The sequence below is a fragment of the Macaca mulatta genome, chromosome 1, assembly GCF_049350105.2.
Source record: "Macaca mulatta isolate MMU2019108-1 chromosome 1, T2T-MMU8v2.0, whole genome shotgun sequence".
Taxonomy (NCBI): Eukaryota; Metazoa; Chordata; class Mammalia; order Primates; family Cercopithecidae; genus Macaca; species Macaca mulatta.
In genome coordinates this window covers 229,555,357-229,573,880 of record NC_133406.1, presented here as the reverse complement: position 1 = coordinate 229,573,880, position 18,524 = coordinate 229,555,357, and the positions used below count along the sequence as shown (strand labels likewise).

Genomic DNA, 18,524 nt, shown 5'->3' with positions numbered 1-18,524 from the left:
AACTGTTTTTGAAATGATGTGGCTAATTCTTATTAACATACTTTTCTTTTGCCTTAGATCAGTGTTGTCCAGTGGAGCTTTCTGTGATGATGGAAAAGTTATCTATGTGCACTGTCCAATATAGCAGCCACTGGCCACATGTGGCTACTGAACACCTAAAATGTGGTATGACTGAGGAACTGAATTTCACATTTTAATTTAAAAATAGCCATAAGGCCGGATGCAGTGGCTCACGCCTGTAATTCCAGAACTTTGGCAGGCTAAGGCAGGCGGGTTTCTTGAGATCGGGAGTTTGAGACCAGCCAGGACAATATGGCAAAACCCCATCTCTATTAAAAATACAAACATTAGCCGGGAGTGGTGGTGCACGCCTGTAATCCCAGCTACTCGGGAGACTGGGGCAGGAAAATCACTTGACCCTGGGAGGTGAAGGTTGCAGTGAGCTGAAATCACAGCACTGCACTCCAGCCTGGGTGACAGAGTGAGACTCCATCACAAAAAGGAAAAAAAAAAAGCCACATATGGCTAGAGGCTACCATATTGGACAATACAGCTTTAGATACTTGTTGGACTAAAAACAACAACAGCAGCAACTTTAGTTACATAAATGAATAAAGCAGATTTGAAAGGATATGCTTCCTCAACTTATTGAGGTAAATGAATATGGAGTTTTTGTTGTCGTTGTTGTTGCCCAGACTAGTGTCAAACTTCTGGGCTCAAGCAATCTGCCCACCTTAGCCTCCCAAAGTTTTGGGATTACAGGTGTCAGCCACCACACCCAGCCTTTTAATGTTAATTTATAAAAATAAATAACACTTTTGAATCTTCTTAATGATGGTTAAATCAGACAAGCCACTTTCAAATAATTTTAGAGTATTATCTCTCTCTCTCTATATATGATCCAATGCCTAAGGCTCAATTCACTGACATTAAATTTTCATGCAAAACATTATAACATCTTCTATCTTGGGGATGTAGTAATAACTTTATATTAAGAAATAACGGCCAACCTTTGCAACATGGTGAGACTCTATCTCTACAAAAAATAATTTTAATAATTTAAAAAGTTAGCCAGGCATGGCGGTGCATTTCTGTAGTTCCTTCTACTCAGGAGGCTGACGCGGGAGGATTGCTTGAGTCTAGGAGTTCAAGACCACAGTGAGCTATAATCACACCTCTGCACTCTACTGCGAGAGAGATTAAAGTCCTGCCTCTTAAAAAAAAAGAAAAAAAAAAAAAAAGGCTGCGCACAGTGGCTCATACCTGTAATCCTAGCACTTTGGAAGGCCAAAGAGGGAGGATCGCTTGAACCCCAGGAGTTCAAAACCAGCCTAGACTGCACTGTGAGAGCCTGTCTCCACAAAAAATAAAAAAAATTAGCCAACTGTGTGGTATGTGCCTGTAGTCCCAGCTACGAGGGAGGCTAAGGTAGTACAGAAAGACTACATGTAGTGAAAGATCATTCTTTCAGAAGGCTTACTTTGATTTTGTCCAATATTCTTAAACTTTCCAAGGTAGAAATGTCTAAACAAACAAAAGTTTGCCTATATTAAATAGACTCGATTTATTGATATGATAAAATATCACGCAGCTACTAAAAAAATGAGGCAGTAGCTCTGTAGATGCTGATACGGAACAGTGGCCTAGACTTAAGCGAAAACAGCAGAGTGCAAAATGGTATAAACAGCACATTACTGTCAATGTACATCCTTGTGATGGGGGTCAGAATATACTACCCTGAAATATGGTACCTTGGCATACTGAATATTTTAAGAAAATGGCAGCAAAAAAAAAAAAAAAAAAAAAAAAAAAATTACTCTGACTACCCCCTGCCCTTATCCCCTGAAGCAGGTCATAACATCTAGGAAAAATATTTTGACCCTCCCCTGAAGAAGGTCATAAGGCCCTCCTGTGAGAAGTGCCTTCCCTATACCTGGAGGAAAGGAACATCCTTATTTCTGAAGACAGGGGGTCACAGAGAAGAATCTGAACAAAAAGGCCTATTAAAAATCGCCCATACAGGCCGGGCGTGGTGGCTCACGCCCGTAATCCCAGCACTTTGGGAGGCCGAGATGGGCGGATCATGAGGTCGGGAGATCGAGACCACCCTGGCTAACATGGTGAAACCCCGCTCTACTAAAAAAAAAAAAAAATACAAAAAAATTAGCCGGGTGTGGTGGCGGGCGCCTGTAGTCCCGGCTACTCGGGAGGCTGAGGCAGGAGAATGGCGTGAACCCAGGAGGTGGAGATTGCAGTGAGTGGAGATCGCGCCACTGCACTTCAGTCTGGGCGACAGAGCGAGACTCCGTCTCAAAAAAAAAAAAAAAAAAAAAAAAAAAATCCCCCATACTGTGCTCCTCACTGTACAGGTCCAACTTAGATATCATTTCCTCCTGATATCTTCCAAGGCTGATTAGGGTGCTTCCTATTACCCACAGCCCCCTGAGCTTCTTTACTGATGGTATCACAATGTATTACGACATCCTGTAAGCTGGAAATGCAGGGGCTGTGACTGTCTTGCTCACAGCTGTGTCCCTAGGGCCTGGCATAGATACTAGCAATGAATACACCCTTGATAGTTACTAGCTGAATGAAGGAACAGTGGTCCCTAAGTATCATGTTCCAGAGAAAGTTGGGAAAATCCACTAGTCGGGAGGTAGCATGGCACTTTTAGTCATTTATTTTTTGTTTTTAATTTATTTTTATTTATTTTTTTGAGACAGAGTCTCGCTCTGTCACCCAGGCTGGAGTGCAGTGCAATCTCAGCTCAATGCAACCTCCGCCTCCCAGGTTCAAGTGACCCTCCTGCCTCAGCCTCCCGAGTAGCTGGGATTACAGGCCTGCATCAGCACGTCCAACTAATTTTTTATTTTTAGTGGAGACAGGGTTTCGCCATGTTGGCCAGGCTCGTCTCAAACTCCTGACCTCAAATGATCTGCCTGCCTCATCCTCCCAAAGGGCTGGGATTACAGGCGTGAGCCACTGCACCCAGCCTGTTTTAGTCATTTAAAACTGCAGTTAAAGAGTTTAACAATGATAATATAGCATTTTATTTTAACTATTTTTTAAAAGTTGTACTTGTTGCTGGAAACAGAATGGAGGCCATTTTTTTCCTTCAACATTCCCAAGCAACTCTCCAAATCAAAACCTAGCTAAATGTTCTCAGTTACGCATTATTGTTGCTTCCACCTGGAGTACCTGTCTCCCCCCTCCCTTCTCCTTTACCTGTCTCCTAACTCTCAGTCTTTCCTCCAGGAAGTACTGCAAGATCACCCTGCTTCCTCCTTTGGGCTTTCAACGTAGCGTGGCTCATACCATTATCAACATCCTCTCAGGCTATAATAACCCTCTGTTAATGTGCCTGTCTCATCAACCTCAAAGGAAAGGCCTATTTTCTTGTGTCTTTTGTTTCCTTGGAGCCTGGCATAGTGCTGGACACACAGTAAGCATCTGATATAGATGAAGCACCTGAAGAGGGTAGTCACTGTTCTTCTTTCCTAAAAGCATTTGCAAGAGCTAATTTAAAAAATCAAGGTTAGGCCGGGCGCGGTGGCTCAAGCCTGTAATCCCAGCACTTTGGGAGGCCGAGACGGGCGGATCACGAGGTCAGGAGATCGAGACCATCCTGGCTAACACAATGAAACCCCGTCTCTACTAAAAATACAAAAAAATTAGCCGGGCGTGGTGGCGGCGCCTGTAGTCCCAGCTACTCGGGAGGCTGAGGCAGGAGAATGGCGGGAACCCGGGAGGCGGAGCTTGCAGTGAGCCGAGATCGCGCCACTGCACTCCAGCCTGGGCGACAGAGCGAGACTCGGCCTCAAAAAAAAAAAAAAAATCAAGGTTGCCAAGTAAGAATATGACCTCTTCACTGGGTCAGTAAAGATCAGGAGAGTACATAGGAGAACTAGATCCCAGGAGCACCCCTAAGGCTGTCCTGTCCTAGAACATTGTAAAGTTTAAGTGAAGGCCTTGCTACTTAGTAGCTGAGATAGAATGGAGAGAGAAAAACACCAAAAGTGAAAGATGATTTCTGAGAAGTATCAAGTGGAAGAAAATGAGTCTGAAGTGAGAACTCTGTTTGGGGGAAGCCTTCCTTTCAAATCCAAAGATCAAAGTGATGAAGTCTCTGTCAGCCACACATGCCATCATCCTAGGAAGCTCACCATTCCCCCAGGGCCTCGAGGCAGCGCATGCGGCCCAGCATCAGCTCTGGGTCATCCTTGTTGGTGTCCATTTTCTTGTCATAGGCCACCAGGGCATCCTCCCACTCATGCAGTTTCTCATACCAGGTAGCCTGGATCTCCTGTCACATGGGAAAGAAAGAAGACTGCTGTGAGGTGAAGAGAAGGGATCACATTTTTTAATCCACATACTCTCTTTCCATGGAAATGTTGTACGCATGACATGTCACCTATCAGTTATGTCTGGGCTTGGATTAAAAAGAACTTCAGACAATCTGGAGGAGTGCTGTTTGGGGAAGGTGGAAATGCTGGTTCCTTGGCACATGGATAGAATGATTCTGGGATTATCTGACAGCAGAGGTCAGGCCATACTCCTCCCCCATTATTTCCTTCCCAGACACATGGGTCATCAGAACACACCAGGATGTGGGGACATGAGGACAGGGGAAATCGTTTAGGGTTAGCAGAAAACGCCGACCACAGCACCAGAGCTGCTGCAAAGATGCCATCGCTCCGATCTGCTGGAGTGCTGACACTGGGCTACTTGACAGGGATGGCAGCTGCTTTCCTGATGGGGCCAGAAAGACCAGGCCTCATCTGCATGTTTGCTGGAGGAGAACAACTCACTTTTTTAAAGCTCTTGATTCTCTGCATTTCTTAATGCATTTTTAAACTTTCAGGAAATAATAATTTAAAATATAACACCACCATTTAAAATTTTTTGGAAAGTCTTTCCCCTATTCTTCTAGAGTCTCCCATCTAATGTTCTCTCCTGCTCAGTGCTTGGCAGGTTTACCAGTGTCAGGGGCCAAAGGAGGGATTGCATTACCCTAGCAGATGGTGTGCCACGCTGAAACTGGGTGTTGTCCACGTGAGTAGGAGGTGCTACAGTCTGAAAGTTACAGACTATGACTCTCTAAATGATCAGGAGACTATTTTATGTGCCCTCCATCTCAGTTTCTCTCCTGGGCTGCTTCATCATCAGCTCAATAAATGACTATTTTTGCACAGGCAAGGGTAGTGGCTCTCTAGGGATTTCTTTAACAACAATATGATTCTGCAGTGAAATTTGTATGATATAATGCAGGGCCCATACTAGTTTCTCCCATTACCCTCTTCCCCTTTCTAAATTAAACTGATGTTTGTACAGTATGTAGACTAACAACTACTCCGCTAAGCTGTCTAAAATAACCTTTTCTTCTTGAACCTCTGAAAAGAGGTCATTTATGCTGGAGATTGTTCCCTTGTACCTACTTCCCCCCATCTGGTTCTTTCTGGCAGAGCTGGTGCCCTCTGCTGCCCCTAGACTAATTTTGCTGCCATGAAGTCTTCGCCCAACATCAGTGGAGTTTGTCAAAATGGGCATATCTGGCTCCATGTAAGGCAAGCTATCTCAACTTCATTTTTCAAGCCTGTCCAAAATAATACCTATTATGCCTAAATACAAAATAGAAAACTCAGAAAAGACAGACTACAAAAACAGCGTAAAATTTAAAAGCACTGGTAAATTTCTCATTTCAAATTTCTATACTGGGTGGAAAAGAAAAAAAAAAAGAGCTGGTGACTAATGTGTGGCATACACTCAGCATGAACAAGCAGAGGGGAGAGGGGGCAGCATATGGAGTGGGTCAATTAGAGGGCAGGATATTTTGAATTGCAATAGATTGCAGAAACTATAAGGTTTAAGCAATGAATCACACAAAATTCTAATGAGATTGCTGTTACATAAATTGTGCTGAGAAAGCACCGGCTCTGCCAAGAAAAAGCAAACCATTGTCAAGCTTAATATGATTCAGCTACCTAAATATAACAGAAAATCCACCACGGGTTTAGCAATAATCCTAGAGCTAATGGCCTCCTTTGGAACCTGAAGATGGAGAAACTTTCATTGAAGGCTGGCATTCTGAGTATAGGGTATAAACCATCTGCTGGCAGATCACCTGAATACCAGATGTCTGCGGAGTCCTTGTCTCAATCAGCACTTACTGGCATCTAAGCTCTAAGGATATCAAAGGAGAGAACATCTTGATCTAGGTGGAGTACATTAAGTGCCCCCTCGCCCTACTTACTTCTCTCTGCAAACAAGGATTGTGGCAAGGATGGATGAGACACAGTTCTTTTACTTTGCCATCATCTGGAGAAATGTTGTCTTAGTCTAGTTACAGATAATACATGCTAAGGCTGGGCACGGTGGCTCACGCCTGTAATTCCAGTACTTTGGGAGGCCGAGGTGGGAGGATCACCTGAGGTCGGGAGTTTGAGACCAGCTTGATCAACATGGAGAAACCCTGTCTCTACTAAAAATACAAAATTAGCTGGGCGTGGTGGCGCATGCCTGTAATCCCAGCTACTAGGGAGGCTGAGGCAGAAGAATCGCTTGAACCCAGGAGGCAGAGGTTGCAGTGAGCCGAGATCGTGCCATTGCACTCCAGCCTGGGCAACAAGAACAAAAGTCTGTCTGGAAAAAAAAAAGAAAAAAGATAGTATGTGCTAAAGGTGGCAAAAGATTCCCTTAAAACTTTCATTCTAATTTACTAGGTGTTCTGTGAGGCAAAATGCTGTATGATTAAACAAAAGCCTGTTAAATAGTCACAATTTTTCTCACTTTAACATCCTGGGCTCCTGATCAAGGCAAACCACAGTAAGCGACCTACATGACTAATAAAAGGTTCCTCATCAAATATATGGACCTAGAGCTTCTTGACCTTCTAGGAATTCAATGCTAAGTTGATTAAGTTGATGCTTTACATATTTTAGAAGTTATCAAATGCCCTGCCAAGACCACAAAGAATAACAGAAACATTTTAAATACTGGTAGGCCAGAGATGGCAGTAGGGAAGCAGCTATGTAAGCAATAATGAACACAAAAATCCCTCAATGTCAGATATTAATTATAGCATGCATTTAATTAATTAATTTATTTATTTATTTTGAGACGGAGTTCTGCTCTTGTTGCCCAGGCAATGGCGTGATCTCAGCTCACTGTAACCTCTGCTTCCCAGTTTCAAGCGATTCTCCTGTCTCAGCCTCCTGAGTAGCTGGGATTACAGGCATGCACCACAATACCCAGCTAATTTTGTATTTTTAGTAGAGACGGGGTTTCTCCATGTTGGTCAGGCTGGTCTTGAACTCCCAATCTCAGGTGATCTGCCTGCGTTGGCCTCCCAAAGTGCTGGGATTGCAGGCATGAGCCCCTGTACCCAGCCTTATAGCATATATTTTCTAAAGAACTGGCCATGGTGTCTTCCTAAGTATCTAATGAGGATTAACCACGGCCTAGACACAATGCAAGCTCCCACAAAGATAACTCAGATCAGGGGCAAATGCCTTGGCTCTAATGTCAGACTGCCCTGGTTCAAGTCCTGGTTCTGTCATTTATTCACTCTGTCAGCTCAGACTGGTTCTTAACCTGCTGGGACCACAGTCTCCTCATCTGTAAAATGTGATAACAGCAGTAACCACTTCATAGCACTGTTGTGAGGACCAAATGAGATGAAGCATATAAACACTTAGCAAAGGGCCAGGCACATGCTAAGAGTTTGATAAAATCAGTGCTTACTGCATATTCAAATCTACCCTCATGATTTATCTCAGCTGAAATAGAGTCCCTACAGACATAGTTTATCTCTTTCATCCTGAAGATAGGTAAGTCAGCATCAGACTGGTATGAATTGGAGAAAAAACAGAAAAGGAAAGTAACTTTCTGAAGGTCAGGACCTATACCTCCCTAGCCAAGTCTCTACTTCCTGCTTTTCCAAAAAGAATGAGGTGCTTACCAGCTCTCCAAAGTGTTTCATGGCATATTCTAACACTCCGGCCGCTGCCTCCGGCTGCTGTAGCTTATTATTAATGCTGAGAAAACAAAGGAAAAAGGTAGTTACACTCAACAGGTCTGAGGGTGGGAGATGTGGGGGTCATTTGTGGGCAGATGGTTCACCAGCACTTCAAGGACAATGTCTTACAGACGTTGGAAGAGTATCAATTATCTATTACCATCCAGAAAGCTCAGTTTAAATTGTTTCATCTGAAAGAGGTTTTTGGTCTCCTCCCCTGATTCTGGGGGTCAGTAATGGGAACACTCATCTTTGCTGCTCTGTGGCCCTTCCTTTAAGAGCATAGACTGGTTTCCTCTCAGATGCTGGCAGGCAAGCAACATGTGTCTGTTTCTGAAACATCAGAAACCTTGGATATGAAATTATCCTTGTTGTAGTACACAATCATATGAGACTCCTCTGAACTTTTTTGTTTTGAGAAAAGCTCTCACTATGTTGTCCAGGCTGGTCGAACTCCTGGGCTCAAGTGATCCTCCTGCCTCAGCCTCCTGACTAGCTGGTATTACAGGCACACACCACAGCACCTGGCTCCTCTGAACTTTTAAGTCTTAACTTCTCATCAGTTGCCTTCAGTAGTAGAAATAACAAAATTAATCAAAACCATCAGATTCTGTGAGCAACACAGAGGTGGCACCAAGGTTGGGTCATGCACATCAATGACAGAACCTTGGGAGCTGTGGCAATGCAGCCATGCTGACTGTTCTGACAGAGCCCACCCCCTTCAAATTCAGATGCCTCCCAAGACCCTCTTCAGGGGCTGTTCCCTTCCACCCTTTGCAGAAGGCTGCCAAGGGACCACATCTAGAGTTACTTGAACTGGCCTCTACTGTAGAGAAGCTTTTCACTAATGACACCCTGCTCTGCTCATGTCATCTTTAGGCTAGAGGACTGTTACCACACTGGGACAACTGGGCAGTGCCACTGGGAGGCCTGGTGCCTGGAGTTGGTTCATCACAGGCTGCTAGGAGGCCTTGAAAGCAGAAGAGCCATGGGGGCTTAGATCCTTGTCCCCATAGGAACTTATGCAACTAAGCTCAACACTAAATATAAGCCTGAGGTATGGAAGGAACGGAAAAGATGGGAGGGCGAAGGAGCTCACTTGAGAAATTCACAAGACCACAATGATTATATCTGTTTAAAGGCAGGGAGCAAAATGTGACACATCAACCTGGGAGTCTAGACTGGTTTAATGAGCAAGGATCCAGTTTACTGCTTTGAGTACAAACTGTCTACTTGACCAGAATTAATTTTTAAGTGGTTTTGGGAAATTCCAGGATTTGAGTTCAATGTGGCAATATGGCAAGAAATTGCTGTTATAAATATTATTTTAAAAATCCAAATTCTGCCACATTTCTTCCAATAAAACCAAAAGAAATTGCCCAGAAATCTAAAGAAGCTAACATTTGTGAAAGTAATAATCTAATGCCTCATGTTTACAAAGCGTTTTCAAATAATCTTTCCAATCCATCACTTCTTTGACCTCATGCATCCCTAAGAGAGTGGGAAGGGAGAGGTGTTATCAGACCTGTTTCACTAACGGGGAAGCTAAAGCCCAGGAAAGGCAGGGATTTTCCCCAAGGCCCACAGGAATCGGGACAGTTCCCACAGTAAATGAAGCACCTTATGCCTCTTTGTTAAGGATAAGTTGGGGGTGAAGCAGCCTTGGATTTGGAGTCAGAAGACAGGGTTTTCCCCCATGATCAGACTGATCACATGCTGACGTGATAACAAGCTTGAGGGAGACACATCTCACCACATGTGATGGTAAAAACCCAATCATCATACATAAATGAATACAAAAGGATCAAAATTTGGGTTTAACTTTCTGGAGGTCTAATTCTGCCACTTATAAACTGTGTGATCATAAATAAGTTGTTTTAAACATCTTAATTTTCATTTTTTTGGGTACATAGTAGGACATATTTAAGTCATCTTTTTTGAATGTAAATTCCTTATCTATGAAACAGGGCTAATACCACCTCCTCCTTCAGAGGGTTCTTCAGGGAATTAAACAATGAACATGAAATTGCTAAGCAGGTCCTTCACCTGTGTTTGTCCAAGCATAAAAGCTGCTAAAACACAGTTATATGCTTGTCTGCAGGAATAACATACACCTACGGTGGAGACTTAAGTTAGGACTAGGCAGTCATCACTGTGAATTCCAAATGTTTCCTGAGTAGAACTGTTTGAGTGTCCAGTATCTAGGCTCTACGCTCCAGATTTGTTGGGGAAGCTATGGGGCTGGTGCTTCTTGAGCTGGTACTAAGCAAGGCAATGAGCTCCATAAGTTAGAATATGCTCCATAAGTTAGCCTGCTACAAAATTCAGAGATGTTTTTAATTTCAGAGTGAAACCATCGCATGATGGTTTCTTTTAGGAGGCCCTATATGAGTTTTTCTAAGCTGAGAATGAAAAGCAAGTCTAAAGGAACCTACTACACTGTAGGTTCATTGGGAAGCAGTTCCCAATGCCTCTTGGCCCCCATAAGTCAGGTACTGGGCTTTGTGCCCAATCACATGGGGCTGGGAAAACTGTACTAATAATATTACTAGGTGTAGGTTTGGGATTATCTAGTTCCTTGAAGCCAAATAAAGATTATGAAAGCATAAGAAAACAGGAAAAAAAGAAAGCCAGTGGCTGGGCGCAGTGGTTCATGCCTGTAATCCCAGCACTTTGGGAGGCTGAGGCAGGAGGACTGCTTGAGCTCAGGAGTTTGAAACCAGCCTGGGCAACAGAGCGAGACCCCATCTCTATTAAAAAAAAAAAAAATTCCAGGAGTTCTAACAACTGTCTTCAATCTTGTGTTCTGGAAAACATTCTCTTTTCTTTTCTTCTTTCTTTCTTTTTTAAAGAGACAGGATCTTGCTCTGTCATCCAGGCTGAAGTTAGTGGCACAATCATGGCTCACTGCAGCCTCAATCTCCTGGTTCAAGCAATCCTCTGGCCTCGGCCTCCCAAAGTGCTGGGATGACAGGTATGAGACACTGCACCTGGCCTCCAGCCTATTTTTAAATTTTAACATTACCAAAGCTTGACTCATTCTGAGGACAAAACAACAAAAACAAAAGCAAACACAAGTCTTTTCCTAATCCACCTTCCCAATTATTACAGTGCATAAAAAATGAGTTTACCACAAACTGATCAAAATTAGGAAGTAGTGATTAGGGACCTCAAAGGAGAAACAAATTTTACCTTAATATACAGCTACGGCCTTGATATACGACCTCTAAGGACTGACCAGCATAGCTTTGCAAATTAAAAATGTAAAAACATATGGCCCTAACTCCTTTAAGAGAGAGTCCAGGCCAGGCGTGGTGGCTCATGCCTGTAATCCCAGAGTTTTGGGAGGCCAAGGTAGGAGGATCACCTGAGGTCAGGAGTTTGAGACCAGCCTGGCCAACATGGTGAAGCCCCATCTCTACTAAAAATACAGAAATTAGCCAGGTGTTGTGGCACACGCTTGTAATCCCAGCTACTCGGGAGGCTGAGGCAGGAGAATCACTTGAATCTGGAAAGGTTGCAGTGAGTCAAGATTATGCCACTGCACTCCAGCCTGGGCAACAAGAGCGAAACTCCATCTCAAAAAAAAAAAAAAAAAAAAAAAGAGAGAGAGTCCAATGACTTATTTGTACAATATTTCCCATTTGAATGTGTGGAGGCAGGTCAGGCTGCAGACAGAGCTCAGTGGGCAGGAAAGAGGGCAACAGGACCAGGCCTTTACCAGTGGCCATTGAACTTGGGGGGGGGGCACCTTGGAATTCATGATAAGCTCTTATTGAGCAGTAAAAACATAATCATTAAAAAATTATAACTTTGGCCAGGCGCGGTGGTTCATGCCTGTAATCCCAGCACTTTGGGAGGCTGAGGCAGGCAGATCATGAGATCAGGAGTTCGAGACCAGGCTGGCCAACATGGTGAAACCCCATCTCTACTAAAAATATAAAAATTAGCTGAGCATGGTGGCAGATGCCTGTAATCGCAGCTACTTGGGAGGTTAAGGCAGGAGAATCGCTTGAACCCAGGAGGCGGAGGTTGCAGTGAGTCAAGATCGCACACTGCACTCCAGCCTGAGTGACAAAAGCAAGGCACCGTCTAAAAAAAAAAAAACAAAAAAATTACAACTTTGACTAAACTCATGAAAAATTAACACCCTCATTCTGAGAAATTAATTTCTCTCTGATTTGAGAACCTGAAGGTAAGGACACTGTCCATATCCACTCTCTTTTTTTTTTGAGATGGAGTCTCACTCTGTCGCCTAGGCTAGAGTGCAATGGCGCAATCTCAGTTCACTGTAACCTCTGCCTCCTGGGTTCAAGCGATTCTCCTGTCTCAGCCTCCCAAGTAGCTGGGATTACAGGTGCCCACCACCACACCTGGCTATTTTTTGTATTTTTAGTAGAGATGGGGTTTTGCCATGTTGGTCAGGCTAGTCTTGAACTCCTGACCTCAGGTGATCTGTCCGCCTTGGTCTCCCAAAGTGCTGGGATTACAGATGTGAGCCACCTCGCCTGGCACTCTCTCTTTTTCACGACAGGGTCTGGCTCTGTCATCCAAGCTGGGATGCAATGGTGCGATCTCAGCTCACTGCAACCTCTACCTCCTTGACTCACGCAATCCTCCCACCTCAGCCTCTCAAAGGCCTACACCACCACACCCAGCTATTTTTTTTTTTTTTTTTTTTTGTATTTTTAGTAGAAATGAGGTTTTGCTATGTGGCCCAGGCTGGTCTCAAACTCCTGAGCTCAAGTGATCTGCCTGTCTTAGCCTCCCAAATTGTTAGGATTATAGGCATGAGCCACCACGCCCAGCCATACCTACTCTCTTGATTGTTCAAAGAATAAAGAGATTTTTAGCAAACCAGCTGCTATTGCCCTGTGTATTTATTTCCTCTTCCCCCTTTTCCTCTTTAATTTCCTACAGGACTTTCTCCCTAAGCTACATTTCTCTTATTTCCTTCTGAGGAGTTCCCATGAACGCCTCTAAGGCTGCTGGAGAATACTAATTATGGATGTGGATGCTCTGGACAGTGAAGTGAGCAGGCTTATTAATCCTGGTGATCAAGAGAGTCTGTTATCTTGTTTGGGATCTTAATTTTTTCTTCTTCCTCCATGCCTTCTGGCACTCCATCATGGGAGGCAACAAAAAGATACAACAAGATACCAAAGTAAGAAGAGAGGCCAGGTGCGGTGGCTCACGCCTGTAATCCCTGCACTTTGGGAGGCTGAGGCAGGTGGATCACGAGGTCAGGAGATCAAGACCATCCTGGCTAATGCGGTGAAACCCCTTCTCTACTAAAAAATACAAAAAATTAGCCGGGCACGGTGGTGTGCACCTGTAGTCCCAGCTACTGGGGAGGCTGAGGCAGAAGAATGACATGAACCCGGGAGGTGGAGCTTGCAGTGAGCCGAGATCGTGCCACTGCACTCCAGCCTGGGTGACAGAGCGTGACTCTGTCACAAAAAGAAAAAAAAAAAGAGAGCTCACCATATGTGCCAGGCACTGCACTTATGTTTCTATGTATTATTTCGACCCTGTGAAACTATTATTAATATTCTCATTTTATATATGAAGAAAACATGGCCCAGTAGGTCACAGGCTGTTGCTTTCCCTTAAAAGGTGACTTTCTCTTAAAAATGTTACCACTGAAAAGTATCTTTAGTGCCATGTTGAGGTAAAGAAAAAAAAGCATCTTAAGTAATAATGAAGGGTATACTGCAAGCTCTGCAATGGGAGGGACGGGGCAGTGTCTTAGCTTTCTCCTCTTGGCATCAGTAGGCACCCAGGAATGAGGTGTAAAATGAATGAGCATGAGCAATGGGTGGGATGTTTCCATTAACTCTGTCTCTAGAACTCATTGTGCAGGTGAAGGGAGCCCTCCTGTGCCTTCATTTTAACTTCCTCACTAACATTCCCCTCTTACTCCCAAGCTCCCATCTCACATTTTTTATTTCCTTCCAGAAGCTACTAATATGCCTCTAGTCTCCCACGTGACAAGTCAGCAAGCCACCACAGCAGGCTTTTCAAAGACAGCCAGGCTTATAGTTCAGGCTGCAAAGTGCAGGACAAGCAAGCCTCTGTGAAAACGCAGGAGTTCACAGCCACTAAGTCCCAGGTCTCCTGCCTACCTGGGTGATACAAAGCTGTCCTTTGAATTATGTCCCTTTTCTACTGAGATGTGGTTTTTATGAGACTGAAGGGAGAGACTGTATGTTCGGCTCCTGTGAAGAATTCGCCTTTGCTTAAAAGCCCCCTTAGTGAGAAACTCTTGTTTTACAGGGCAGCTGGGAGTTTTATAAAGCCCATTCTATAAACACTCCATTGTGTGCCCCTCAGTCGTTCCCTATTAATGCTGCAGGTTTATAAAGGGCAAACTGTTCAAAGCCCCAGCCCAACAGAAGAGGAATACTTAACACCACAAACCAGACCCTGCTGATGCTGGTTTGGTGGAAAAGATCTGAACACAAACAAGTTTAGAGAGACTGAGGCTTGCCAGCAACGTGCCTACAACAGTGTGCAGAAATGACAGGTCAACCAGATTTCCCATCTCCTTTTGACACACATTGAGGCCAAAGGAAAAGAGCACTGAGTCCCAAGAATTTTCTAAACTAGTGATTCTCACTGCCTCCCTAACACGGGTGTGCAGTATTAAAATGGAGTTATCACTCCATTTTCCAGTGATAACATCCAGTTGCTATTATACAGTTGTGAATCTGCAGAACAAACAGAAACTGCCTATCCGCATAATAGAACCCAGAGCCCACAACTGACCCTGGAGTTAGGAAGACAATGAAGACAGGTGGAAAGGAGAACATGGTGAACCTGGGTATCAGGAGCAGAAGGAGGCCACTGTACAGACATACTCATTCTCATTCATTCTTCACTCTCCCCACCCCAGCCCAAGATTGAATTTTGATTAAAGGAGGCTGAATTGCAGAGCCTCCTTTAATCAAATTCGAGTTTTGAACTGAGTTGGGAAAGTTCTTGGCAATTAAGGAAAACATTTTCTAGAGCTGAGCAGAACTAATACTAAGAAATTGCCTTGCTGCCTTCCTATAGCAAACATCACACCATTACGCCAAGCATCTTAACCCCACTACCCAGAAACCTCGTTCCCAAGGCAGGGCAAGCGTGTGAGCTGAGCAGCGGGTGATTCGGCTGTGCAGGCGCTTCCCCCAGCAGAGGCCCTGTCAGGAGTGACAGTAGAGCAGCTCACATGGGCAGTGGGGCCTGCTGCCTCCCCACAGCTCTTTCCTTTCAGGCTCTCCCTAGCAGCTTTGTTTTTTTTGAGACAGGGTCTCACTCTGTCACCCAGACTGGAATGCAGTGGCGCAATCTCGGTTCAACGCAATCTCAGCTTCCCAGGCTTAAGGATTCTCGTGCCTCAGACTCTTGAGTAGCTGGGATTACAGGTGCGTGCCACTACCGCCCAGCTAATTTTTGTATTTTTAGTAGTAGAGACGTGTTTTCACCATGTTGGCCAGGCTGGTCTTGAACTCCTGACCTCAAATGATCTAACTGCCTCAGCCTCCCAAAGTGCTGGGATTACAGGCATGAGCCACTGTGCCCAGCCCCCTCACTGCCTTTTATTGGAGGAGGATGAGATTGACCAAAAGAGTGGGTCATTAACTGCTCAAGGACTTAATGCTGACCCACAGCAAAGCAGTCTAAATGCCTTTCCTGCCACCTGAAGAGAAACCTGGAGAACACCGTCTCTGGAAGTGTCCTCAGTCATGGCTCCACAGGCTTCTGGACAGATGCTGAGTCCACAGTAACTTGGCCTGGTAGTACCTCCTTGCGTGGCCCACTTGGTTATCACCCTCATCCCTCAGCCTTGGTGCCATGTGACCTCTGGGCTGTTCAGAGCAAAGTGATGCAAGACTCTTCCACACACGGCCGTGCCTGTCAGAAAGTCCTCAGGCAGCAAGGAGCATCTGCAGGCACATCTGGGGGAACACTCAGGCTTCCCCAGTGCTCCCATCAGGAATGTATGAGAACACACCCACTGGCTTCCCAGATGCCCGTGGGCCTTCTTTCTCCTGTCTATTTCTAGTGCAGACCACAGTCTGCGTTTCATTTGGTTCCCTGTCAAGTAAGAATTCTCTGAATTCCCCTGGCCCTAGGCTGGTGACACATGCATCACAGCTGATGGGGCTGTGACAGGTCTGACTAAAGTGGCCTAACCAGCCACACTGAGGCCACCCTGGACACTGCTTTGGGTCCTAATCACTGTATCAAGCAGTTTCTCTCATAGAGTGTTAACTGCTTGAGATCCTCCTGTCACTTCTCCTAGCACTGAGGCTTAGCTCTGTGCCCAACACAGGATTAAAAACCAAATAATCTGATTCCTTCTAGGGCCAGGGAGATCTGGGGTTGGCTAAGCCCTGATGTCTTTATCAGGAAGCTACTTTGGGAATCTGGGAACAGGAGAATGGTCTGGGAAACTCAAGAATGAACAGACTAATCTAGAAGGGAAAGGACAGCAGTGCAGACAGAGGCAAAATGAAAACATCTGAAAAATGACAGGGCAGAAGGTCGGGAGGGCTGCTGGAATGCAGACAGGAGGGGAAGTGAAGGGAGACAAAGCCAGATCAGATGATGAAGACAGAACCTCTGGGTCTGGCAGGGCCAGAACTCAGGAAAAAGAACTTTACATATTAAGAGAAGGCTGGCCCTGTTACAAGGTTTCAAAGCTGGGGCATTTGGTGTCCTAGGAGCTCTTGGGGACCTAACGCACCAAGATAAAACAGGTTTGGTGCAACAGAGGTGGCCAGCTTCACACAGTCAAAATAGGTTTCCTTGGCTAGGCGCGGTGGCTCATGCCTGTAATCCCACCACCTTGGGAGGCTGAGACAGGATGATTGCTTGAGGACAGGAATTCAAGACCAGCCCGAGCAAGACTTCAAATCTACAGCAAGACTTCAAATCTACAAAAAATTTAAAAATTAGCTGGATGAGGTGATCTGTGCCTGCAGTCCTAACTATTTGGGAGACTAAGGCGGGAGGAACGCTTGAGCCCACGAGTGTGAGGCTGCAGTGGGCTACAATTGCACCACTGCACTCCAGACTGTGTGGAGACCCTGTCTCCAAAAACAAAACAAAAGATTCCTGATGTCTCAGGCTCAGAGTGGCCTAAGAATAACAAGAATTCTTACTATGTCTTCATCCTTCTTTCTGTGTGGTCACAGTTTAAATGGTTTGTCTGTCATAGTACCTACAGGACACGCTAAATCTGTATGTGAGGTGGTGTGAGCCCTTGGAATAAAGAGGGTAGAATAGTTAACAGTTGTTATTAGGAAATGCATGGGGGGGAGGGGGCGCGTGTGCAAAAAAATATCTTTTCAAGATTGGTGAGTGGAAGTATCACTTTTTAAAAAGAAAAAAATGGAGAAGTTGATTATAATATAATCACCTTTCCAAGATACTTTTACCTGTGCATATTCTGCATAAATGCATATTTTATACATATTGGTGATAAAAGCATATATACAATTTTGTATGCTGCCTTTTCACATTTCCACTCCATTCAGTCTTCATAATTGCTTTTACTGGCTGCATACCCATTTCCTCCCACTGAAAGATCCCATGGCTGGTTAGCAGCAGCACTTGTTAGATACCAGGTCACCAGGAGTGCTGCTGATGAGCTCACATTCGGCACTCTCTATGCTAAGGGAACTGTCCTGCAGAAGTTTACAGAGTCAGCTCTGGGGATCCTAGTGCCCAGCCCCGGAGAGAAATACTGCCCAGCGATGAGCTGGCAAGCTGGCCCATTTGACTCACTGTCTCCAGGCATCTCCTGGTTGGATGTAGGGCCCAGGTACCTTAGCACAACCCAGAATAAGGCAGAGAGAGGTGCACAACCCCAGAATGTGAAAGCACACGACTTTTGCTGGCGGGGTTTGCAACCGAGGAGCCTGTCAGAGGCGTGTTGTAAAAATGATGAATGGCTGTCACATTTCCAAGGCTCTGGCTGATTTAGGGAGCTATTGGCAGGCACGTCGCTCCCAGCATGTCAGCCAGTTAATTACTTCCAACTTTATCTTTCTTGTCAACACTTCTTGACAAATTGGCCATTATCTTTTTATTCTACAACAATGAGCACTGCTCCTTTTCTGGTGATGCCTGCAGGTTCTTCTCCCCCTTTCTGCTTCTTCACATCCAGAGAGAAATGAAGAGCTTTGAGACAGTCTATTAGAAAGAAGCAGCAGTCAGGAAAAGGATGGGGAAAAGGAACAAAAGGGGTAGGCTGATAGAGTGACTCCAAAGCTAATGTTCATCTCTCTTGACTCAAAACTGAGTTGATATTTTGGGTAGAGTCCTGATTTCTTGGCTTCTGAATGTCCAAGAACTCTGACTCAGTCCACTATGTGGATAAAGTTGGGAAACAAAACTTAAACAAGCTGGCACCTAGTGATCTGGCAGCTTCTAACTCTTCACATTTAATTGTAGAAGCAGATGTGAGCTGGTCTTCCACTCTATTAAGAAGCTGGGCCACAGTGTAGGAATAGTGATG

At 44.8% G+C, this 18,524-nt stretch overlaps 1 protein-coding gene and 1 non-coding gene across 7 annotated transcripts in view; both read right to left on the bottom strand.

Moving 5' to 3' along the window:
* MTOR (mechanistic target of rapamycin kinase) overlaps positions 1-18,524 on the bottom strand; it is a 149,312-nt gene that overhangs the window by 46,468 nt on the left and 84,320 nt on the right. For all 6 annotated transcript variants that reach the window (XR_013407950.1, XM_077974288.1, XM_015111100.3 and 3 more), the window contains 2 exons: positions 7,958-8,033; positions 4,164-4,303 (listed from right to left, as the gene is read on the bottom strand). Coding sequence is in view for 5 of the 6 variants with exons in the window: in XM_077974288.1 (XP_077830414.1) it covers positions 4,164-4,303; positions 7,958-8,033 (216 nt within the window). In the remaining variant the exon portion in view is untranslated. The remainder of the gene's footprint in view (positions 1-4,163; positions 4,304-7,957; positions 8,034-18,524) is intronic.
* On the bottom strand, positions 9,713-9,819 carry LOC114675471 (small nucleolar RNA U13). The gene has a single exon (XR_003726474.1). It is a non-coding gene; the product is annotated as a small nucleolar RNA U13 (small nucleolar RNA).